General features: G+C 37.9%; 1 protein-coding gene across 3 annotated transcripts; it reads right to left on the bottom strand.

The window, feature by feature from the left end:
* Positions 1-93: 93 nt before the first annotated feature.
* On the bottom strand, positions 94-26,422 carry LOC111346335 (centrosomal protein of 104 kDa). 3 transcript variants are annotated; one of them, XM_088731822.1, is made up of 38 exons: positions 26,193-26,422; positions 23,022-23,121; positions 22,768-22,805; positions 21,488-21,579; positions 20,940-21,021; positions 20,149-20,188; positions 19,880-19,978; positions 15,766-15,837; positions 15,118-15,197; positions 14,683-14,731; positions 14,173-14,233; positions 13,287-13,342; positions 12,376-12,459; positions 12,200-12,271; positions 12,059-12,122; positions 11,066-11,223; positions 10,566-10,609; positions 10,325-10,380; positions 9,874-9,947; positions 9,400-9,570; positions 9,255-9,316; positions 8,786-8,822; positions 8,486-8,521; positions 7,713-7,778; positions 7,200-7,259; positions 6,573-6,649; positions 6,087-6,114; positions 5,181-5,261; positions 4,718-4,843; positions 4,526-4,576; positions 4,113-4,160; positions 3,918-3,954; positions 3,250-3,271; positions 2,357-2,465; positions 2,118-2,256; positions 1,313-1,368; positions 1,145-1,208; positions 94-889 (listed from the first exon to the last, which is right to left on the bottom strand). In XM_088731822.1, exons 2-38 carry the CDS (start codon positions 23,094-23,096, stop codon positions 768-770), a joined length of 2,688 nt encoding a protein of 895 aa, XP_088587948.1. In that variant the 5' UTR covers positions 23,097-23,121; positions 26,193-26,422; the 3' UTR covers positions 94-767. The 3 variants fall into 3 exon arrangements, with proteins under 3 accessions (XP_088587948.1, XP_022809362.1, XP_088587949.1); XM_022953627.2 differs by having other exon boundaries at positions 12,059-12,092; XM_088731823.1 differs by having other exon boundaries at positions 26,220-26,422.
* Between the last annotated feature and the right edge of the window lie 49 nt (positions 26,423-26,471).

Raw genomic sequence — 26,471 nt, 5'->3', positions numbered from 1 at the left:
AAACAGCGAGTGTGTCAGTGAACTAAGTTATGGTTTGTAGTCGGCTTCACCCCATGTCTTATGTTCCATGTCTATCGTACACAATAGAAACTGTCAAGTTACAAAGATGATTTAATAAATTGACCAACGTACACCAAATACAAACCAGCAATACCATATTAAACGCGTTAAAACTTAATAGATCTACAGCCAGCGGCAGTAGAAAATTTCTGTACAATTTAATCAACGATTTGTAAACAGTTAGGATGATATAAGTCAAGTATAAATAAGATTAAGATACAACGACACGACATTGTTATACCTTATAATATAACAATATACATCATTAAATAGCCACTTCACACATCAGTCAAACGAAGATGCAATAATTGGGAAAGCTTACACCAAAAAGATTGTCAGCTGACTCTAATACCTTACACCCCTAGGGTCAGTGAAAAAAACTGGGGGCGGGGAAGAGTGGCGGAGTATGCCTGAAGATATCCTTCGGCAAAATTAAAGTGATATACCAACAGGAGTCCGCTCGACTTCGAACGACGAAAATATCGAGGTAACTGGACCCCACAACATTTGGAGAACGGAGGACAGTTTTAGACATTGAAATATGGCGCGAATAGTTACAAGCTTGAAAAAGAAGGAATCAGCATGGAGTCTTGAAGTTACCTCGAACAGTTCAGAAACAAAGTCCCCATGGCAAAATAAGCCGCCAAAATTTGAAGATTATTATGGTTACTTATTTCCTAACAGTGACATCCACTACCAGCCGTGTATTATCTGGGCAAGGAGGTACCTATTTTACCTCTCCCCTTTCCTGCACCTCTTCCAAGGGGCGTGGTCTTCCCTCCTCTACCTCGAGTACTTCTCAAACTTGCTTGGCTTGGAGCTTTGCTAGCTGAATAAGGTGACAGAGGAAAACGTAACCTTTCACTGGAAAAACCTGAAAACTTGATCGTAACCTTAAAAAGCTAGATCTTTCAGAGAAGTGCCTCATAATAAAAGGCCAGTAGAGTTAGATACCTCTTGTAACATCGAATGAACTATGAGGTGTACGCAATGTAGCAAGAATCTTGTTCAGGCGTAAAATACCGGTCACAACGAAAACCTAGTCTTACACTGCAGCTTGTTTCTTGTTAACTTATTTGTTTACCTGATTGCTGCTGCAGCCTCGCCTTGTTCGGAGCACATTCTTCTTTCAAATGTTTGCTCCAGGCCTAAAACATCAGTAAAAAGTATAAAGGTTACTCTGGCTGGCAAACCCACAAAAGTTGGCATGACAGAAAATAAATGAGATAGTGACTTTTTCAATGGACTTCACCTCGTCTCCTTTGCCAAGTGTTTTGTTACACAGAACACAGCGGGGACCTTTAGATGCTAAAGAAACCAATTGTATAAGTAAAAAAAAGAATGTGATCAAGAAATTCATCACGGTAGAAGCAGCAAGAGAGGAATTGACCACTTGTTCAGATGTAATGAACATTAATTTGAATATAACATCAAAAGATTGAAAAAAAAGAGGAAAGGAAAATTAAAAATGAAATACAAGAGAAGAAAAAAAAAAGGGACGACTTGGAGGATTCAAAGAACTGGCCACCAGTTGGGCTTGCTAAGGAAGAATAATTGGCGTCTTTTAGGTTTTTGTCCTTCGGAAGTTTTCGGCAAAGAATTCCAAGCAAAGATTAAAGAATGTTCGAAAAAGGTTGCATCGTTTAATCCCTTGAGGGTGACTAGCATTTAATTTCCTACTACGGTAATACTGCTGAGTCAAACAATAGGCTCATAAGAATTTAGGAAATGATCACAAGCTTAGAAACCTCTTAATTTTGAACTAAATTCTCCCTGTCGGTGCCACACGTAATGCATAAATAACAGCATGGAGAATAAACATGCTCATATTAGGGTGTAAAGGGTTCAAGAGAAAACGATAAGAACAGCTCTGGTTAAATGTCCTTCCTAACGGAGGGGGAGAGGGGGTATTAAAACAATAATAATAATAATAATAATAATAATAATAATAATAATAATAACAATAGCAAAAATCCCCCAAAACGACGGATATAATGCACTTTGCTAATAAGGAATTCATTTCGTTGCGAAAGCAGAGCACCAAAAACATAACTTACGGCTGCAGCTTTTTTTGGCGAGGTGTCCTTCAAGATCCACTTTGAGGACGGCCTCCTTACATCGAGGACACTGAGCAAATTTGCCACTGGACTCACATTCAGTCAGCAGATGTTCACTCACACCGGAGATTTCAATCACCTGAAGGGAGGAGAGGGTAAGGAAGAGAAGATGGTCGGCAATAGCATTTTTCTTATGGGACAGCATTGCTGTTGTTGTCAGAGAGGGGAGGGTGAGTTACCTGAGCACAGTGGTCGCATCTTTTTAACATGGGACAGCTCTTCCAGTAATGCACATCCAACATCTCTTCAGTGAAAGATTCGTTCTGCTCACCGCAGAAGATACACATTCTATGTGGTATCCAGAATAGAAAAAAAGAGAGAAGCAAATGAGTGATGTCTGGATCTGACATTAAATCACTTATTCTTGTCCAGAGATAACCAATTCTGTATTTTTTATGTTTTTTTTTTTTTTTGCCACAGCGGCGGGCATGAATTGCTAGTATTTGATGCCCATGATTTAGCTAAATAAAATCTGTACTCTTAAGGTTTCCGCGATGGTTTTCATATTCCCTAACAGTCCATTTCTTTGTATCAACAAATTCGATGCGAGTTACTATGACAATTTAATTTCAAAAACGATTATTCGCCGAAGGTGGAGAAGAGATAGTCTTATAACCTCCGAGATAAAGTCTCTAAAATTGTAGACAACATTAACTAAGAAAGTTATGTACAAGAGCTAGACATGATAAAAACATCTACCTACCACTGCAGTACAAGTCTGTGATTAGTTGAGTTATAACACTTAACATGCATAAGTACTGGAGCGCTTTTCGAACGAGCATCGTAAAACCAAAACCAAAGTAATTAAGAGACCAATCGCAAAGAGAGTAAAATACTATTGTGGATTGTGGGCCAATGAGAACTCAAAGTAAAAAAAAAAAAAAAGAACACTGCTATAAGCGCGGGAAAACGCCAGCGACCAAATCATGATTGAGTTAAGTTTTTCCTCTGAATGGTTGAGGAAGTGGCAGGAGTTTTCTGGACCAGTCAGAGTGAAATACAGCTAAACCAAAGAATACTTTCGACTCATTGAACGTTGTTCTAAACGTAATTCTATTTATGTATATAATACCTGTCTACGTCGATCTGTTCTTCTGCAAAGAAAATAATTAATTAATTAATTAATTAAAACTATTGGTATTGGTAAACATTACAATTCTTCATCCAGCAGCGAGCGAAGAAACTCCCAGTTTGTACAAAGACATACTACCACACAGCCTCCCCTGAAAGATTGTGGGCCCAAGATGCTTCATGGAATTTCTTTTGCATGTCACATGACCCCCTTGGACACAGTAACACTTATAAAAAGTCTTCTCAAGGGGTGAGATCTGGACGACCAGATTTATGTGGCATGCTGTGATAAAGAATTATCACGTTTATTAGTAGGTCAGTCAATCAGGCCGTTCGTCCGTCTGTCCGTCAGTCCATCCGTCAGTCTGTCCGTCCGTCCATCCGTCCGTGAGTCCGTCCATCCGTCAGTCTGTCCGCCCGTTAGTCCGTCCATCCGTCAACCCGTCCGTCAGTCCGTCCGTCCGTCAGTCTGTCCGTCCGTCCGTCAGTCCGTCCATCAGTCAGTCGGCCGGTAAGTTAGTCAATCAGTTGGTTATGGTAAAATTGTGACATGAATAATAGTTCACTCCAAGACGACAAATGACAACACTCTAAAAATCTGATATAACGATTCTATTAGTAATGGCAGATCCTGCATTATAAACAAATTACTTTGCAGCACGTACTAACCTTTAGCTGGCTTAGAATTTCCTGCTTTGTTAGATTCCTAAAAACAAGATGTAATTTTCTTTAATTTTCTGCCAATAATAATTTTCCTGAATTAAATTCAAACCTTCAAACTCCAGACTACAAGTGTTTCTCTGTTTCAGGAGAGATTAAGCGTATCAATTAGAAACCGTCATTAAGTACAGGTTTTATACGAACCCCAGCCATGTCTCGGAGCGCTTGAAGTTGAGCCTGTAATGCTGCAATCTAGGAAGCGAGAAAGACATTTCGTTGGACTAAGATCCTCAAATCTCATTTATCAACAAAAGGATACATGACACTTCAGCTGCGAACACAGTCAGTTTCTGCTTTCCTGAGGGCATTCACTTAACCTTGGTGCAGTCTTCGTGCGTGTGTGTGTGTGTGTGTGTGTGTGTGTGTCTGTCTGTCTGTCTGTGTATGTGTGTGTCTGTCTGTGTGTGTGTGTCTGTCTGTATGTGTGTGTGTGTCTGTCTGTGTGTGTGTGTCTGTGTGTGTATGTGTGTGTATGTGAGTGAAAACACACAAATCAGCGAGAGATGTGACTGAAATACGCAGTCGAAATTTATCATTTCATCGGCCGTTTACTGTACCTCGGCTTGCTTGGCTTTCTCTGAGTTTGCAGCTGCTGTCTTTGCTTGTGCCTGTTAATAAATAAAAAGGTGAGTGACTTTAATTTTTTTTTTTAATTGTATTTCTTGGGCGAGCAAAAGGAAGTGTGACTCACGCATGTGATCAAATCTCCACCCTTACCTACACTCCCCTATGAACATATATGCGCATACCTTTCTCTCGGCTTCTGTTGGCTTTCCATCGATCTGGTCAAACCCGTCAAACAGGTTTCTGTAGAGTGGGTTTTTCCGGGTGGCTGGCTCGTCAGGAGGTAGATAGTCACGAACAGTGTCTTTTACCTTAAAAAAAAAAACAAACAAACAAACAAACAAATAAACAAGCGTGAAACTAAATTAAGCATTTCTCCTTGGAGTATTTTTCGATTGACTGTTGTAAAAACCAAACCAATGTAATCACAACAGCCTATTAGAACAAAGGTTTGCGAAACAGGCAACTACCAAAAGCGCGGGAGTCTAGTGTCTTCGTTTGGTTTCTGATTGGTTAAGATAATGGTGCGAGTTTGCCAGACCAATCACAGACCCATTTAAAGAAAAACCAAAGCAATCTTGCATCACTTTCGACACTCAATTGAATATTGCTCTATGTCCACCTATAACATTTCCATTACGGTAATACCTTCTTGTACAACTCCAAAACGAGACGACATGCAGGATCCCTCACATCACCGCTGGTATGTTCCAGTGCAGGTAACACAATCTGAAGACAAATCATTAAATTCTCCTTTCTAACAGACAGACATCTATTAGCATAACTGCTGAGAATTTGGTTCCAGATCAGAATGACCTTCCTTACGGCAGGTGAATAAAAACTAGATGTCAGGATTAACAAATAGATTCCAGGTTGCCTAAGGTTTGTTCAGTAATGGATCACAGATACTGTCAAAATGTGGTAAGAACAACAAAGTGACACACGAGGCGCGGCTGAATGGGTCGTTGATGACCTATAACCTTGATGTATTTAATACTTGGAAATCTATCTGTTGTAAATGCTGCTCATTCTGTAATATTTTATCTTCTAAGCGCTGCTGCTATTAACGATAATCATTAACAATAATGATTATATAATATGCGACATACTTTGTAATTACATATAAACTATAGTTTTTGTTATACAATCTTTGGATATATATATATATATATACATATAGAGAGTTTCTATTTTAATGTTGGTTTGTAATTCGATATTTTATCTATTTTTAATTTTTTTTCTTTTGGGCGCACTTAATTTGGAGCCTCGCTCTTTTGTGTCTTTCCTCACCCCCCTTTGTTATCATCATTATTATCTTATCATATTATTTTATTATCTGTTATTACTATGTTTTAAGGGTGGAAGCTAAGTAAATCAGTAAATAAATTTTGACGTCTTCTGCGTTCTGTTACTAAACAGACCCAATAATAACACAGAAGCAAAAAATAGTTAATGGTGACGTGATCTATGGGTTTGTCCTTTACTAGGTTCAGTAACTACGAACCAATCAAAACGCGTGTATCATTCATCTTATCATATAAAGTTAGATCTTACCCTCATTATATTTCCAGTAGAGAGGCTCCTAAAAGGAACAGACACAATTTCCTCACAATCAGTTGACTTAAGGAACAGTTTGCAAGAATTCTTGTCTTGCAGTTCAGAGAAATCTATCTTCTAAAGAAACTGTGGTGCTGCGTCGGTGGGGGTAACAAGGTAATTAGGTTTTTTTCAACTGAGTTGATATTGTAAAAGGTTTTCAACGCTGACGTTTTGAGTGTTAGCCTCTCGTCAGAGCGAATATCTTTAAATAGTTTCATCCCTTAATCATGGTATGAACACTTACCTAGCCCGCAGTGATTTCGACATTCTGCTCAATTATGGAGTACGAGTTTTATGGAATAAATTGTTCATGTAGAAAAGAAGTTCCTTTTGAAACTGTGCGTGTCATGTTTGAAACAGAAAAATTTATGGAGAGAAAATTTCTTGGGTGAGTCCAATTGAAACTTTACTCATAACAGTTGGTCGAAATTCAAAACTTACCCAGGTTTACCAGAATCTAATTCCAGAACTCCAAGAAGCTTTTCGATAATCTCAATCCTGCTTTTGTACATCCTGGGCTGGAATGGAGCATTTAACAGAAATATATTAAAATTTCCAAACAAAGTTAAAATTCAAACGTCACCCTTGCAAGCCTGAGTATAATTTCATTTATTAGTTTTCCATCAGTACGATGGATAGGAACGTTTTTCGAAAGCGGAAAAAAACTTTATGTATAAATAAGGAACAGACTTCTTTTATTTTAGGCAAATTTCACTCGAAGAAAGTAGTTTTGGACTGTTAATAGATGAAATTCTCCACTCTACTCTGAATACAATGATAATACAGTAATTCTGTATCTGGCGTTTCTTGAACTCTGACCGACTTATTCCCAACATTTTTCCTCTACTAACAGCACATAACGTGTTAGATAAGTTTTCTAAGCAAAAAAATAAAAAATAAATAAAAAAACCAACGAAAAACCATACAAACAGACAGAACAGAAACAAAAACAAACAAACAAAACAAGACTGAACTCAACATGTTACTAAGAAGCCTGTGTAGATTTCTAGCATCTGTACTTTCCGAACAAGGTTTTAGTTCACTTTAAACATTATAAATATCACTTACCGACACTTGTTGTTTTGCTTTAAATGGTCGTGTAGCATGATCCGGTAGAACACCCAGAAGCTAGGAAAAAAAAGATTAAATTTCGTAACAGTGTTTTAACTCAAATTTTCTGATTATACGAAGAAGAGGAAGATTTGTACAAGAAACCACGACTGCATGCAAGATTTCACTTTCTCTAAAGCAACGATCACTTAAGAAGATAAAACAGTATTATAAAATAACTTAGATACAACGAACGCCCTAATTGGTAAAAGATCCATTGCTTATTGCACCATAAAAAATCTAAGTTTATTTCATAAGAGCAATAGACCCCTCTTTCTATCGGTTTACACTCGACAGGTTTGTAAATAATTCATCTACGGCTTGTGACTAAAAAAGACATATCTCTCGTGTTCTCCCAACATTCTGCACGAGTTATTACGTCCGTACTCCAATAGAAAGTGCGATCTACTGCCCAAGTAATTCTCGTCAAACATACTCCAGCATGTTATGAGTAAACTCCAGATCTCAAACCTTTATATCTTTGTGTACAGCTAGCTCCATTATCATGGCAGTGGCAACATCGCGACTTCTCGCAGCCTTAAGATAGAAATCAATACTAAGAACCGGTATTTTTGTTCAGGCAGAAAAAGAACAGACGAGAAAAATGATAAGTGCACTACAAGGATATTAAATTGCAAACAGAATAACTTTTTGAAGGAAAGCTTTTTTCAAGAGGCCACATGATGGCGTGTGAGCGAAATCTGCGACACAGAATTAGTTATTTCTTTAATCGCCCTGAATCTTCGAATTGAAGTGGCATCCGTACATCACTTGGGGCCCATTTAGAAGGTCGTGGGCGACCCAAGACAACCCTCTCCCCGAGTCACCCTGGCTGAGCTCACTTTACACTTATTTTTTCGAAAAATCCAACCAACAGTTCACATGAAAATGGGAATTCGTTTTAAGGGGGGAGACAACTCGGCATGGCGAGGCGAGGCGAGGTGGGTTAGGGTAACCCTGTCAGGCGGGACGCCTTTTCCTCGAATAGATACTTCGGTTCGTCTGCGTGAGACGAGACGGCTCAAATTTTGTCCAATATGTAATCCGCCTTGCTGTCACAAGAGACAGCTGTCACAAATAACAAGTCCATATAACAGTTCCGTAAAATTGTCTCGGGGTGGTGGGGTGGGGTGGGGGGGGGTGTCAGCTCAGTTTTCCTTTGGTTACTTCTGAAGTTACATATAACTTCACGGCTGAAGAGAGTTTCTTGGTAGTAATAAGACATTTTGTGCCATGCAACTCACCATTTCACCAGATTTTGTCAGCAGGGGAGGAGTTGTCTACGACAGGAATACAAAAAAAAAAAGATTATTGTTTCAAGATCAACACAAACTGTTTCAAAGTCAAAATAAATTTTCCATGTATTCATTCAAACATTTGTCATGTAGGAAGGAGTTTTATCTTCAAAGCGTAAGTGATGTTCCGTCATGTTTATCTCAGCAAATCTGAAAGACATCTGTCTAAATGGCCTTGATAAGGGAATTATGTCCAAACCTCACGTATAACAGTTGGACGATCAGAAAATGACTTTATATTTAACACACCTTTTCAGCAACATGCGAGATTTCTGACTTTGCCAGCCTAGAAGTATTGCAAGAAATGCTCAGTGATATATTTTCTAAAATAGAAGCTGTACTTTAAAGCTTAAAATCTATATGAGATCGAACACGTACGAAAACGAAGAACGGATCTGTAAAATATAATAGAGCCATTCTCAATTGACTGTTGTACAACCACAACAAAAGTCATCGAAACAGCCAATCATAACAAACGTTTGTTTCATCATTAGCCAATGAAGACTCAAAATAAAACCAGGCAGACTACCAAAAGCGCGGGAAAAACGCAGGCGACCAAGGCACGCATGGTTTTCGTTTGGCGACTGACTGGTTTAAAGCGCGGCACGAGTTTACCAGACCAATCACATACCGAAGTAAAGCAAAACCAAAGCAATGCCAGATTTCTTTCAACCCACAATTGAAAATTACTCTAACGAAAGGCAAGTAAGATTCTTACTTGTGACGAGGAATGTACGTCTTTACCAATGAGCGCAGAACCTCCAAGCTCTCACTGAAGACCTGGAACGAACATAAAAGAAAACCGTGCTCGCAAAATATTTGTACCATACTGAAAAAAAAAAAATTAAACTTCGCGACCTTACGGAAAAAACTTGGTCCTTGATTCCTTTTTGTACAAGGAACACTGTTGCCTTGACAACTGCTTTAGGATCTTTGTCTGATATCAGCTGAGGTGTATCAGACGACATTTCCTTTTCAACGTTCTCCATAGCTTCCTGGCGATATTTCCATTGTTTAGAATAAGCATGTTGAACCTAAAGCGAAAACAGTGAAAAACACTTGACGAAAAATTTGAAGAGAAGAAATCACATTATAGGGCAATGAGAACTCAAAGTAAGTACAACCAAGCAACCTAAACCGCGGGAAAACGCGGGCGACCAAATCGTGATTGGTTTTAGTTTGCATCTGATTGGTTAGGAGAGCGGCGCGAGTTTTCTGAACCAATCACAGAGCGAAGTAAAAGCCGATGCAATCTCGGATCACTTGCGACACTCAATTGCAAGATTGCTCTAACTTAAATACAAGTGAAACAAAGTGATTCTTCATCAAGCGCTTACCAGGTCTTCACCAAAAACTTCAATGACAAATCCTGCAGTTCTGAGATCATTCTCCTTCAAAGGCTCTGGTCCATCTGTGAGACACAGACACAGACACACACACACACACACACACACACACACACACACACACACACACACACACACACACACACACACACACACACACAAAAAAAAAAATAACACAGATCTAATCTCTCGTAATCATTTTCCGGTATTCAAGATCTTTAGTTTCATAAGTAATAAATGAAAAAAATAAAAAAACAAAAAATACTACAACATAGAATGTGTTTTGTAAGCCAGGTTGACAAGACCGAACAGGATCGAATCAACGAATGACGTAACGAACGACGCAACGTGTAAATTCTTCAAAAGCTATGAGGGAGGCTTCTCAACTTCCAGGGCTCATCATAAGAGAGGTGTATGTCTGTACATGTATAAGGCTTGTTACCTGTGTTTCCAGGAGGCTCCTTGGTACCTTCCACTTCTTGGTCAGCCTCAAGGGACCTACATTCAAGAAAAAAAAAAAAAGAAACCAAATTCAAATGGAGCTTGAAGGAAACTTCTAGCCCGCTTTGTTTGAAGCACAGAAAGAAGAGTTACAAAGGCTATTTTGTCCAAAGCATTACCCATAGATACTTAAGCATAAATTACAAAAAACAAAGCATTCACTTAAAAATTACGGGATTTACCTTTTGTTTAAAGCAGGAAGAGGTCGGTCGTCAGCATCGTCATCCTTGGCAATGAAAAAGATACAGGTTTTTTTACTATTCCTGAATTCACGTTTTTCCCCTTTTTAGGGTATACGTATACATTCGCTGTACTAAATATTTCTGCAACATTTGAATATAATGGAGGCTTCAGGGCTTTATTACAAGCAATCATTTGGGTTTATTATCTTGTGTTCTAGAGAAAGATACTTTATAAATTTCACACAGCCTTTATCCCTCCAGAATATCACGAGCTTTAAGTTTCCTATTTTCTTTGACCTACCTCTGACCTGACCTGACCTGACTACTGTCAAACATTCAGGTAAAACTGAGAAAAATGCAAAGGAGTGTCTAATGAGGAACTGACACCCCATTCAGAGGTAGTCGCAAAACTCTTCGTCACTTTATCGTACCGATCTCGAAACAGGTACAGCCTCCAAAGCAGGTGTAACCTTAAGTCGTAAAATATTATGTACGTGTACCTTCCTGGGGCTAATCAAAGGCGGAGTGTCTTCTCTTGCAGAAGGTTGTCGTTTTATTGGTGCCAGCAGGGGTGGGGTGTCCCTCTCTTCCTCTTGGCGCTGAGGAGTAGGGGGCAGTCTATTCTGATCTGTTGCTATTGGAGGCAGGGGTGGTGGAGCTAGAAGTTAAACAAGCATGTTACAGAACCTTCTGGAATTTGAAAGCTGTTAAGTGGTAACAACGATTATCAATTTGATCCAAGCATCAGCCGCGTATTTATTGATATAGAGCACGTGGGAAGTTTGAAGAGATGGAAAGATGCACAAGGGTTACTCAAGGCGCGACTACAAGTAACTCTAAACATCCAATGCGCTTCATACGTCAAATGCATGGCTAGCATCTAATCTTTTCTTACAAAATCACCCCTGAATGAAACATAAGGGTAAACGAATGACGGAAATGACCACCAAAGATGAAAGCTCTTGATTGTTAAAACAAATTCTCCTTATCAGCACCTTAGGAAATTTACACGCAGAAAAAAAATATGGAGATACTGCAAATCCTCTATTGACCCCTGCCCCCCCCCCCCCCTCTTTAGAGGAAGACATTCATTGAGCCTCCCCCACTCCTCCCCTCTAAAAACCAAAAATTCAAAATAACACTCCAGGTCAGTAAGTACGATAAATTTATTCAAGTACTGTAATTTAATCATACAACTCATCAGACTTTACTGAGGATTTTGACTCTGCCAATTTGGCAAATGAAAAAATCAGAACAATTTCTGAATAAATACGGTACATCATATCCTATTGTATCCTCATAGTGAACATTGGGCTAAATTAATATGCCCCCCCTAAGAAGCCACATCCCCCCCAAAGTACCTGAAATAAATAAGCCCCCCCCCCCCCTCCCAGGGAAGCTTATTGGAGGAGTTATGGTATACAAATTTACGTTAGGGTGTAAAGAGTTAGTTAAAGAAATTTTAGCCAATAACTGACTGAAAGTATACTTACTTATATTAATTGGTCTATGTTCATGTGTTTTTCTCTGAAAAAAGATAAGTAATAAAAACATCAACTGCATTTAATAAAAAAAAAAATTTTAGCAAAGTTCCTTAAATATGTTTGAAGACTTTCTACATACACTTGGCTCACCCCATCTAACTCCAAAAGCTCCTGAATGTCCAGCTGTTTGTAGACATATAAACGAAATTCATCACTTTGTCTCTACGAAAATAAAACAAAATGAAAAAAACAAAATCATGGGGGATCTATAAGATATGATCATAAAAGAAATAAAATTTCATTAAAAGAAATGTAGGTATACATACTTTCTTCTCCATGGCAAGATCATAATCTTCCAATTCAACAGCTTTTTTCTTTTCTGCTTCATACTTTCCGAGCTTCTCACCAACCTGTCAAAAACAAAACAATTGTTTTATGTAATCTTTCTGTACCTTATTTACCGGTACTTGTTAATATACATACATCACTCTCCAAATGCTGCTTTTCAGTTGGGAGAAATTAGTTTTGTCCACTTTCCTTCCTATTTGTATCCAGACAAAAATGAAGACCCATACCTCGGCACAGCACTTTTGACAACTCACAATTTTTCTTAACCATTAGGGGTGTAAAGGTTCAAAAAATTCAATAAATAAATTAATTAATTAACTAATGAAACAGAAAAAATGGAAAAAATCTACCAAATGATTTTCTTTTTCAAACACCATTTTTGTGTTATTTCTGGTGACAGGACAATTTCCATAAATTTCTCATAGCACCAAACAAAAAAGATAAGCAAGCTTTTTACAACTAAGGTTCTCAAAATATTTTTCAGCTCACACTAAAATAGGAATGGTGGGTTCTGTAACTGCAGTAGTAGAAGCATAAATGTAAAAAATATATTTAGTATAATTTCAGAGCTGAACAAAGAGTTTCCAGCAATCTGATTGGTCAAGCGGTTCCTTATATGATGCTATATAACCGCTCCACGCGGTTCATATAAAATGTTAAACTAAAATGTTAATAAGTGTTACTAAAATGATATGATTTTAGAAATTTCTCTGTTGTTCAGCTCTGAAATTATACTTTAACAATTATTCGCCTCAGGTTTGGTGAATATTGTCGAATAATCCCCTCGACTTCTTCTTGGGGATTATTCGATGATATTCACCTCGCCTTCGGCGAATAATTGTTAAATATAGAACTGTTTCAAAAATAGAATTGTAAGAATCACTCTGACCTTATATAAGTCTGAAATGACAGCTGTCAGCTTCTTAGCATAGTCATATCTTTCCTCTGTTTAAAGAGAGTAAATCAAAATATTTTTTAATAGTATATGATTACTTTGCAACATACAATCACATGGAAAGTAACTAATACACATCAAATTAATTAGGAATAATTATTGACTTAAGGTTCATTATCAAGGGTCACAAAAACTTACAAGCGTTAGTAACATTACTACTGTAACAGTGCTATTTAACAATTATTCGCCAAAGGCGAGGTGAATATCGTTGAATAATCCCGGAGACGAAGTCGAGGGGATTATTCGACAATATTCACCAAACCTGAGGAGAATAATTGTTTTAGTATAATTGTTTTAGTATTGTTTTGGTAATTTCAGAGCTGAACAACAGAGAAATTTCTAAAATCATAACATTTGAGTGACATTTATTAACATTTTATTTTAACATTTTATATAAACCGTGTGGAGCGGTTTATATAGCGTCATATAAGGAACCGCTCGACCAATTGGATTGCTGGAAACTCTTTGCCCAGCTCTGAAATTATACTAAAAGATATTACAGGAAAATGTGCACATGCATTTTTAACATAAAATGAACTAAACTTATAAATACATTGATGTGGTTTTTGTGTTTCACTGATTAAATACCAGGTAGATATGAAGATATAGTGACGAGAAGATCTCAAAGACTTTTAGAGATTATAAATGAATCTAGGTCTCTAGAATCTAAACTTTGTAAATGAAATGAAGGGAAAAAAAGATCAAGGAGAACAAGAAATTTCTGTACAAAAATTAATAAAGATCAAAGAAAGGTGGAAAAGTACATCAAATAAATTGTCTACAAAATAATCATTAGTCATCATATATCACTGGGAAATACCCTTCACAGCTTCTCGTTTCCTGTCATCCAGTTTTCTGATGAGAGCTGCAGTTTCTGGATCCTGTTTTAAGTGTCATCAACACAAAGAAATTAGACAGTATGGTGGGAGAGATCAGAAGGAGAAAAGACTAGAAAAAGAAGGATAAAGCAAGATAGTGGAAGGGAAGAAGGGAAAAAAGGACAACTTTGGGATGCATGTAGGATTGAAAAAAAATTTCCTGCTGCATGGAAATAAGTTTTGGTACTAAAGTTAATCCAGGCCTTTAACTCCAAAAGTGATTAACATATAACTTCTCCTCATAATATCCATGTATTATCCAGAAAACAGCTAATGAGGATACTCCAATTTATTAGGTAGAAGTTATTATCCATCCCCAAATTTCCCTAAATAATTTGCAAGGAAATGAGTAGCAGCTAGAGAGGAGATTTAATGATTAAATCTTGAAAGTTAGATGGTTAAGTAACAATCATGGATTCTGCATGTATTTTACCAAACATAATGTACCACACCTGATACATGTCAAAGGCCAAATCATCCATGCGTGAGATGTAATCAGGTCTAAGGGAATAAAATTTTGAAATGTAAAAGATATTGTCATATAAAGGTGAAGGCAAAGTCTGTACTTAAACCAAGTGACCCATCCAGCTGGAGCTTGTCCTGGTTCCGTAACATGAGGCAACTGGGATTATTTCTACTCCCCCCCCTGGAGAGGATGCCAGTCCATTGTAAGGTTACCTCCCATGATTTCATCACTATGGTAATACATGTAGGACTGATTGTCGACTAATTCTGTCTGTAATCATGCTTTGCAGTCATCCAATTTTGTGTATCCCTTGTACAATATTACAGACCAATTAGACTCCACTCAGTCCTATTACGGTACCATTGTTTATAACATTATTTTAAATTTTAAATATTACATTAGTTTGTATTGTAGTTCATACTTGTTAATTCTTCCCCAAACAGGACCACTGACTGCATTAGGGCTTATGTATCCCTGCACAACACTGTCAACATTCTTCAACTGGCAATTGAAAGCAAACAAACAATCATACAGTGGGAAAAAAAAAAAAAAAAACAATAATTTAAATCACTTTCCTCTTGTTGTCAAGTATCAATGATCAGTTGAAACAAAGCATTAAATCAAAAATCTAAATTCCTAGAAAATTTTGCATCAAAATAATACATTCATGAAAATGCAAGAAAAACGTACATTATTATCTTTTGATGTAATTTCCAGTATTTTGTGGCATATATGTTTTGAGTACCAGTAACCTTTTTTGGTCAGATATTAATGTTAGAATCAGACCAAAAATACTTATTTTCTGTCTTTGATCACAATTTACAAAGCAACTGGTACAAAATGGTCCAAGAGCAGGTGGGTTTCTGCTGCCTACTGGCTTTAAATGACAATGCTGGGTACATAATTATATATATATAAGCTCTAGCCATTTGTCAAATTTTCATAAGCTCTGCTAGTAAAGTATCCTTCAGTTAAATCAAACCTGGCTACAGGTCACACCATCACAAGGAAATAAGATCTTCCTTGCCTCATATCGATGTCTAGATTTATTGATATTGTGTTTACTTACTGAATCAAAGTCGCCTGGATCATAGGGTGTATCCAGCCTGTCGCCAATCACATTAACAGCCACCAATCCAACCTAAAAAAACATAACAAACAAAATAAACACTAACACAGGGAAGTACGCCCTCCACCACAACAAGTTAAAATATGAAACTCTCTGTAATGTTATTTCTAGCATTCTGGGGAATATTTGATAAATTTTTTTACCCAAACAATAATGTTGGAATCAATTAAAAAATACTTAATATTTTCTGTCTTTGATCATGATTGACAAAGTATTAGCTTGTTATTTGGTTATATTGAATTCAATTGTATGCGCGCCGAAGTATGGCTGCCACGTTTGATGTTCTGCGAAAATTTTTAATTTTACTCGGATTTCAGTCAATTTTTTTATCAGTTTGGTTACACGATGGTCGCACTTTGAACACAGCTCCTGTTTCATTTCAAGCAGCTGGATTGGATCGACCTTCCTTTCACTTTCGAAGACTAAGTTCATTTGGGCTTCGTTGACGACCAATTTCTTCCTGGCACAAACACGGTTACGTTTGCTTCTTATTGCCGTCCCTTGACCTTACTATTTGTCAGGACGTTGAAAGGAATCCTGGCCCACTTACTCATCATTCTACTGGTCGCGCTAACCCGCCTCCTTCTGCTATTTCGCTTGCCGATAAGCCATCAAGTCAAGCCCAAATTGCTACAAAGTTTTACTCCAGAACTGATCTTCTTCGCTTGCGCTCTTCCGGTCCAAGCTATTTGTATCAATCTTCATTATGTCTACTTCAAGCCCTTGGTATTTTTAAGTACCGAGGATGTCGCGCTGGAAAGGCCGATAAAGCTAGGAAACATGCTGTTCATAATATTCTTCCGATTTCTTCTTCACGCCGGGATTCTAGATCATTAAATATTCAACTTGTCACCTCTAATGGTGTCAATCCGTCCGTTTTGAAGCCTCTGAGATCATTGCTGTCACCGAGTCTTTTTTCAAATAATCTTCGCTTTGCAATCTGTAATGCTCGCTCTATCAGGAACAAAGAGGAAACAATCATTGACCATGCTGTTGGCAATGATATCGGTATCTGTATTTTTACTGAAACTTGGTTAAACGATTTAGATTCTGTCTGCATTGCTGATCTTTCTCGTCATGGCTATTTATTCAAGAGTTTTCCACGGCAATCAAATCGATCTGGCGGTGGTACAGGCATTTTATTCCGCGACTCTTTTGATGCCACACTTCTGGACGGGAAGGAACATAATTCTTTTGAATTTTCCGAATGGATTTTGAAGACAACAAATCGCTCTATCCGTATTGTTGCTGTTTACCGCCCTCCCAACTCTTCTGCGTCGGTATTTCTTGATGAGTTTTCGTCGTATCTTGAAAACATTGTCATGTGTCCTGAACCTCTTATTATCGCTGGGGATTTCAACTTTCACATGGATGTGGTGCATAGCAATTGTGCTATAAGATTTAAAGAGTTGCTGGAAACCTTCAGCCTCTCACAACACATAACGATGTCCATGCATATTTCTGGGCATATTTTGGACCTTATCATCACTCGATCCACCAGTGACTTAATTTTGGGTCCCATTAACGTCACCTTACCCATCTCGGATCAATTTTTTGTTGAGTGTTTTATTCGCTTCCCAAGTTCATCAATCTCTACCAAGTCTGTGTCATATCGCAGGTTAAAGAACATCGACATTGATGCATTTAAATCGGACATCACCTCGTCTGTACTTTGCAGTGACACACACTGGAGCAACCTTGGCGATTTATCCAAGCAGTACTCCTCGACTTTAACAGAAATCCTGGATAAACATGCTCCCATAAAGACAAAAACTCTTGTTACTCGTGCAAAGATCCCTTGGTTTAACGCTGATGTTCTCCAGTTTAAACGTATTCGTCGCAAGGCTGAGCGGAAAGCTCTTAAAAGTGGTCTTTCTTCAGATTGGCTTGCTTATCGTAAAATCTGTAATAGATATTCTGCTCTTCTCAAGTCTACTCGAGCTTCTTATTACTCAGATTTAATTGGTCAGTGCGCTGGTGACTCCAGGAAGTTGTTCAAATTGGTTTCATTCCTTTGTAAGGATCCTAATGTTAATGATCTACCACCTCATGATGACCCAGTTCTACTTGCGAATAAATTTGGGGAATTCTTTGTTAAAAAAATTGAACTCATCAAAGATTCCATCAGTGATACTGAAGTTAATCCTCCTTATTCTGATACTGCTGCTCCAGCTGTAGAACTTGACAGTTTTTCGCAGTTATCAGTGGAAGATGTTTGCAATATAATCAGTACATCGTCTAATGCCTCATGCTCCCTGGATCCAATCCCTACATGGCTTGTGAAGTCTTGTCTTGACGTCCTTGCGCCCTCCATTACTCGCATGGTAAATTTGTCTATTCGCCACGCCTATGTTCCAGACGATTGGAAAACTGCAATTGTGAAACCTCTATTAAAGAAACCCGGTCTAGAGTTAACTTATAAAAACTTCCGTCCGGTAAGCAATCTAACATTCATCTCCAAGATCGTCGAAAAGGCGGTTCTTTCTCAATTGTTTAAGCACTGTGAATACAATGCTCCTCTGCCGAAGTTACAATCAGGGTTTAGAAGATTTCACTCTACCGAAACTGCCTTGCTTAAGGTTCAAAGTGATATTCTTATGTCAATGGACCATCAGGAAATTACGCTTCTTGTGCTACTGGATCTAAGCGCTGCTTTTGATACAATCGATCATCAGATTCTCCTTAATGTTCTTGAAAGCGATTTTGGAATCATTGGCTCTGCCCATAAATGGTTTGCGTCTTATCTGTCTGGCCGAAAACAACATGTTCTCATAAACGATCGATCATCAGATGATTTTCATTTGAACTGCGGTGTCCCACAAGGCAGCTGTATGGGTCCTATTTTATTCATATTATACATATCTCGACTATATCACGTGATCGCTAACCATCTCCCCTCTGCTCACGGATATGCCGATGACACACAACTTTATCTGTCGTTTAGACCCAATGACATATCTTCACAAGACCACGCCATAGCTGCTCTTGAAGCCTGCATTTCGGATGTCCGCTCATGGTTGATTTATAATCGCCTGTTAATTTACGATTCTAAAACCGAATTCTTAGTTGTTGGTTCCCGCCATCAATTATCAAAAATCGCAATTGATTCCATCACAGTCGGTAATTCTACCATTCAGCCTCTCAACAGTGTTCGAAACCTGGGTTCCTGGTTTGACTCCAATATGTCCATGTCCATTCACATTGGTAAGATCTGCAGCAAAGCTTTTCATGGATTGTATAAAATTTGCCAAATTAGGAAATTCCTCAGTCCTGAGTCCACGAAGACTCTTGTTCACGCATTTGTGACTTCGCATTTAGACTATTGCAACTCCCTTTTATTTGGCGTACCCAAGTACCAGACAGAGCGTCTTCAGAAGGTGCTCAACGCCGCTGCTCGACTAATTTTTAGGATTCCCAAGTTTCACCACATCTCGTCCGCCTTATATAATCTTCACTGGCTTCCTGTGGCTTATCGCGTCCATTTCAAGTTGTTACTTTTAATTTATAAAGCTTTAAATAACCAAGGCCCACTATACATAAAAGAATATCTGCAGCCACACAGTGTCAAGGGTCATCAGCTACGTTCCTACGATCAGGGTCTCCTTAAGGTCCCAAGAACTAACTTTAAGACCTTTGGTGATCGTGCCTTTGCCCGTTCTGGACCTTTTTTGTGGAACGAACTGCCGGTTGAAATTCGAAACAGTCCAAGTGTAACGATTTTTAAGTCAAAGCTTAAGACACATCTATTCAAGCTGGCTTACAGTTTGTTTTGATATTTTGTCGTTTATCATTTTAATATTTGTAGTTAATAATGCTGTAAAGCGCTTTAGAATATTTTATAATTTTAGCGCTTTAGAAATGTAAATTATTATTATATTATTATTATTCATTTAGTTATTTCAGTGTGATATTGATGTAGCCTTGTAACTGAAAACCTTTGTGGAGAGTTGTAATAACGTATATAAGCATGTAAAGTAGCTGCTGCAAAATGGTCTGACAGCTGGCAGGTTTCCACCACCTAACAGCACCTGATGACAGCCCTGTACTAACGTACCTGATTGTAAATGTTGTACTTGTTCACATGATTCTTGTGTAAGACTAGCTTGACAAAATGTCCCTCTGCATCCAGGTGAATGGATTTCAGCTCTCTTGCCTAGAGAATCATAAAATGTTATACTTTATTACTGTGAAGATTGCTTTCATACATGTCATACTTCTTCTAAAATAAATACTTATGGCCACACATTTTTCCATGACCACAGCATGCATGAGACAATTTGAAAGATCAGATAAAGAAACAGAGTAGAATTCATTTTTAATTACCTTAAAGTCGGTGTTTCCATTGTCAGAGAGTCCAACATACCTTAAAAAGAATGATGCTACAAGTTTTTTCACATACTTCAAAATTAACATGACCTTTACTCCTTTTCAAAGTAACCTCTAAGCTAAGATTGGGAACTTGGGAATATACCCTGCGAGCAGAGCCTTTTTAACCCATCCTTGAATAAAAAATGGAAAAAGGCTCTGCCAACCACCTGTTGTTGCTCATTTGAACATGTGCGGCGGTTGCCTAGAAACTGATCCTTTTCCAGGCCCCCCTGACATATTATGGGCACAGATTTGGTCATCTGTGTACATGAAAAACAAAGGCGTGCGCACCAAAACCAGTTTGACTGGAGGCAAAATGGGCTTGACTAGCCTGGAGTTTTGGGCTTTTGGCATTTCAAAGTAACAACAGCATGTTGGCAGAGCCTTTTCCCTTGGAGGGTTAAAAAGAAGAAAAGAAGAAGAAAAGAAGAAAAGGCTCTGCTTGCTGGGTATTGGGAATAAATTCTTATATACTAAAACAAGATGTGCACCAAACAATGGAGAACAATCTCAAATATAAGAAAATCTCCTTGGCTTATAAATAATAAACTGATAAAGCATTGAGACTATTTATTTAGCAAACCTGGTTAAAGAAAGGAAAAAAATTGGCATTTAAATTAAACCTTTGTTTTTGGCAAAGCCAAAAAAATCTAAACCTGAAGATTCTAAGACAGTTTTTCTTTGCTTAATAATTAAGATAACATTAAAATAATTCTTATCCCAATATATTTTGAGGTTAAACTCACCCAAGCCGTTTAAACTTGGAGGTCAGCAAGGATGGGGACTGTCCACTGGGTACTTTGCTGATTAATACTTCCACTTTACTAGCTGCAATCATACATACAACTATACATTGTATACTGTATCACTTCATTTATCATATATACAGCAGTATCTGTATACTGTATCACTTCATTTATCATACATAAAGCTGTAGGTGTATATTGTATCACTTCATTTAACAGACTGAGGAGTCTGTTAAATGAAGTGTTACTGTTAACAGTATGAGTCAGCGGAAACAATTTGTGTGCTGTTTGGCTGTTAATATATTACCACAAGTATGGCAGTCTCTATTATTCTCCTTTATCAAGAAGCAAGCCAACAGGAAGTGGGTAAAACATTACGTGGCAAAATTTGCTTTTATTTCACAGTTCTTAAGCTACTGAAAACTGTTTGTTTCCTAAGTGTGGGGTTCAATTCCTCATGGGGCCTGAGATCTTTTTTTTTTTCCCACTCTTGCAACAGGATGAATAACATGCAGTACATGTATCATGGAAGATTAAACATAACTTACAAATCATGAACTGATGGGACAGTATCTGAAGTTTTCTGATGCGCACTGGCTCCTTCATCAGCAACACCAGTTCTTGAGGATAAAGACAAAACCTAGGGAAAAAGGATTAAAAGATACTTGTTGTCATAAGTTCGGTAGTCCATAGGTAACATCCGTACTTCTTAACATCTGAGCAAAATGGCCCATCCAGCCAGAGCATATCCTGGTCTCTATAGCATGAAGCAACAAGGTGTATTATCACTCCCCCATACATGGCATGTGCCAGTCAATCCCAAGAATGCTCGCCAGCATTTAATCAGGCTTCCCTGATAATTCATACTCCTGTGTGGAGAAAGGTACCGTTAAAGTAATTTAAAAGTGTTTTGCCTAGTAGGAATATAACAAAATGACCCAGCTAGGACTCAAATCAAACCTCTTGACCAAGGACCCAGTGCACTACCCATTGTGTAGGTTGCTGAGTCTTCCACTCTGATTTGACCCTTAACATCCTAACATCAGTATGTATTTTCTCCCTACTGTTTTTTGTACACTTCCTCAGGTGCTGACAAGGAGAATTTGTTTAACAATCAAGAGCTTCTTTGGCTGGTGATCATTTACTTTATTCTCCTGACCTTAATGTGTTCAGGGGTGATCTTGGAGGGAGAAATTAAAAGCTAGCCACTCTTACGGATCAAAAGGTTTGGAGTAGGAGGAGTTAGGTTGGCATTCCTATCATAACAATGTCAACTGAAGGCATGATAGCTACAGCGGCAATGATAATGATGATGAGTGTAACAACAGCAGTTTTTACAACAATTTCAGAAATGATAAAATATTTTGGCTGATGATTTACATTGTGCTGATTAACCTCACAACAAACTACAATGGCAAGAACATATCCCTCTCATTATTGCCTTATTTCTAGCAGCAAAGTAGTCCAGGAAAAAGTATGCTAACAGGAATCTCACAATTGAGAAAAATAGAAAAAAAGACCTGGACACCCAGTACCTACACTCCCAGACATGATCAGTTGAGATACTTCTCCAGACCAAAGCCTGTATGTTTTCACCCCTCTTCCCTTTCCAATGTGCTTAATTACTTAATTAAATGTTTCTGTGTTATCCTACAGATCCACATGGAGAGGGGCAGGGGGAGAGGGGCAGGGGAGAGGGGCAGGGGAAGAGGGGAGGAGACAGTTGGTATCTCAACAAATGTGTCTGGGAGTGTACAGTGTATTTAATCAGCAGATCAAATTTCACAATAAGTTAGTATCATAATATCGAACTGTTTAAGTATTGTACCTGGAAGAATGCCATCCTTTTGTTGTGGGACTATGAAACTGGTGAAATAATTAAAAATCAGGTAATGCGAGTTTATAACTTTGATCAATGCACTGTGAGTTTACAGATATACACATACCTTTGGTTATTTAATCACATGACTTCAGGGACACCCAGACAACACTCAATAAAAATTGTGTGTCAAAAGAAACAAAGAAAATGAACTGAATTCATTAATTGATTTTATGCTGCTGGTTAATTTAATAAATTCATACCTCTAATTCTTTCTCACGGTGATTGTCATCAGCACTGGAACTGTAGACCACTTGAAATGGTATCTTAGTTGGCATTAAGTTTCTTACTTGTTACGTTTTCCTATGAGAACAATCATCGGTATCAAGTCACCTTGTTTTCACATCTGCTTTGCAAAGTCTATAACTTTACTTTAACCCTTTGACCCCCCAAGAGTGACTAATATCTAATTTCTCCTTACAATACGATCCTTGAATGAAACATATATATTAAGTGATGAGAATAGAGAAAATGATCAACAACTAAAAGATCTTGATTGCTTAACAAATTCTCCATGTCAACACCTGTAGAAATTTACTAGAACAGTATGGAGAATATACCTAGTGATGCTAGGGTATACGGAGTTAATGCTTAGCCTTGGGTTTTGTTTCCTGTGTCCAGAATGTGTGGAGTGCATTACAAGTTTGTGGAGTGTGTGACTGAAAGTTGATGTACTGCAATGTACACTGGAATTCAAAGAAGAACAAAACTACCTGCTTGGTTATAGTTATGTAAAAGTACACAACTTCTGCTTTGAAAATTAAAAGAGTTTCTACTTCGTTGGGAGCAGAGTGTGTAACTGGTACAGTACTTGGACATAATTATTATCAATCACCATTTGTTGAAATCAGGGTTCATGCAGCAATTTCAGAGTTAAATTTAAGGACTTTTTAAGGACTTAAATTTGACTTTCAAGGAGTCATTGTTGCTATGAAAAAAGCGTTTGTTTGCAATAATGCCAGCACATTTTTTTCCAACGCGCTCTTGAACTAGATAACTTTCTATTTTTTTCTCTTTTATTGTTTCCAATATATTTTTTCCCATTCAATGCATATTTAAGTAAAAAATTCAAGGAGTTTTTAAGGATTTTTTTTAAATTTCTTATTTTTAAGGAGTTTTCAAGTGCCCTTAAATTTGCAAAATAAATTCAAGGAGTTTAAGGAGTAGCACGAACCCTGTGAAATTCACCTCAAGCCCATTTTGATCCATTCTTAATGGAGTTTATTTTTGTTATGGTAAAAGAAAGTCAGGCTATCCAGCATATATACACAATTGAATAAAGGGGGTGAGTTTGTAAAGAAACTACAGCATCATGCTGTGTTAGTGGGAGTAACAAGATAATTTTGGTGTTATCAACTGAATCAACAGCCCTTCATCAGCAGGGCTCAACACTAACTTTTCACTGCCTAGCCAAGTGGCTATTGACAACTTAGATGTTACAACAATTTCAAGTTGGTTACTAGCCAAACTGGCTGGTGGAAATCAAAGACCACTGGCCAACACTGAATTTCTACTAATCTGTGACTAGTTGGCTTCCTTAAGTGTGACAAGCCCTGGTTGGGGTGAATGGACGAAGGGCTGACAAAGGGCTAAGGCTTGAAACCTCATGCAGCTTTGAAACTCCACACGGTGGCCAATTTACATCATCTGCGCAGTTGATAAAACCAAAATTACAAACACAATTGGCAGCCTTTATTTGCATGGAACTTGCACTTATCACTTGGTCAATTGAATTGCACCGCTTTTGCCCCCTATCGAGTTCGCCCCTTCGAGTTCATCCCTATGTTATACCATGTTTACCCCCACACTTTTCGAATTCGACCCCACCAAGTCGAGTTCGCCCCTTGATTGAGTGATGTCCAGACACTAGCAGAATGTGCCAAATGTCAAGTCAATGACGACCATTTTGAGTTTCGGCGATTGCGTGGAATCTGCAGTTTAACTAACGAACATGAAATGTGTTTATCATAACAACCAGACTTTAGAAGATGCAAACCATGCTTTCACCACATTGTGTTGATCCTAACAACAAGAGTTGAGAAGATGCAAACCTCACTTTCATCGTGACAGTATTGCTTAATTTGTTAGACTTGTAATAAACGTGTAACAGTTTTAATGATACTTACCTCGTTTAGCTTTATCTATGAAAATAAGACTGAAGGATTTACGAAACCATGATTTGATTACGCTTTTGAATATTTAAAACTTCTTAAGAGAATGCATTCCACGCTTCATTGGATTTTCGGTCATAGCAACCAGACTTTCGAAAGAAACTAATTAAGACATTACTCAATCTGGGGGCGAATTCAACTTGGTGGGGTCGAACTTGAAAAGTGTGGGTGTGAACACAGTATAAGTTGGGGGCGAACTCGAAGGGGCAAACTTGATGGGGGGCGAAAGCAGCATGCAGATACTGATCAATTTAACTTCTCAATGAATGATAAGTCTTGGTCATTTTCAAAATTGGTTTAAAAGTTTGTGGGAGGCATATCTGCTATTCTCTAAATTATTTTAAAATACTGTTATAATTTCCTGCAATTAGTCATCCATGATAAAACACCAAATTCTGTGATAATTTGTGCCAAAAAGCGCATGGTTAAAATACTTCGAAAGTATTGAAGTGGCCATGGCAACAAACTCAAAATCATCCACCGTCAAAATTTCAAAGTTGATTTCATCTGTGATACAGCTGTACATATTTGTATAATGACATTTTTAATTGCCGACAAATAATACAGAAAAATCACTCTACAGATTGCCTGCGAACTGTGTATTAATTGAGATCGGAAAATGATCATTGGTAGAAATCGATCGCACACGAGCAGAATTTAATTATTTCCAAAATCAAAAAACAAGTGGTGACAATTGGTGATCTGAAGAAGTAAAGCGGAATGGCTATTATTTAATTTGACTGAGAAAATTTCGGCTAATCTGCGTGGAATTAAAAGCGAACAATTCTATGTTTGTTACGCCTGTGGTCCAATGTCGAATGCACGTACGTACGAATAACTGATTCCGGACGAACGAAAATTTGGATAATTTGACGACGACCTGACGCTGAAGAAAAGCGTTTTTTTTTTTTACCTCCTACGTGCGAATGACTATTTAACAGATCTTTCATAAGCTTAATCCCTGTGATACTAATGCTGCAAAATAATTAAGATCATTTGACTCGGAAAGACCGACAACGTCATTTTAGGTAAAAAACTCACTTTCGTCCCAGATCCAAGAAAACCATCTACTAACGAAAACGAATTTAGAAAAAAAAAGGTTGCAATAACCTCTCTATACCTTTAACTTTCCCAATTTGTATTATGAAGACTTAGTTACTGACTTAAAAATCGTAGAAAAGCAATCCAACATAAGAAACCCACCTGATGAAAATCCCGATCAGAACTCACTTCAAAATTTTGGCGCGAAGAGAAATCAGCTCATCAATTTGCCACCAGATGAGCTTTCATGAACCATATTTCTCAGTCAGACAGATTCTTAAGTTTTCCACAGCCTTGCCAGGAGAAATTTGCATCGATATTTCTTCCAGCATAGTAACTACTCGGAGTTACTCCTGTCCGAGTTTGTTTGCTCTTGTCAATATTCAGTGATAGCTTCATGAAGCTAATTTTAATACGGAGGGAGACTGGAGCGACTAGTTG

Source organism: Stylophora pistillata, chromosome 8 (assembly GCF_964205215.1).
Source record: "Stylophora pistillata chromosome 8, jaStyPist1.2, whole genome shotgun sequence".
In the NCBI taxonomy this organism is placed as follows: domain Eukaryota; kingdom Metazoa; phylum Cnidaria; class Anthozoa; order Scleractinia; family Pocilloporidae; genus Stylophora; species Stylophora pistillata.
The sequence above is the reverse complement of the archived record's forward strand: the minus strand, read 5'-3'. Positions and strand labels throughout refer to the sequence as shown.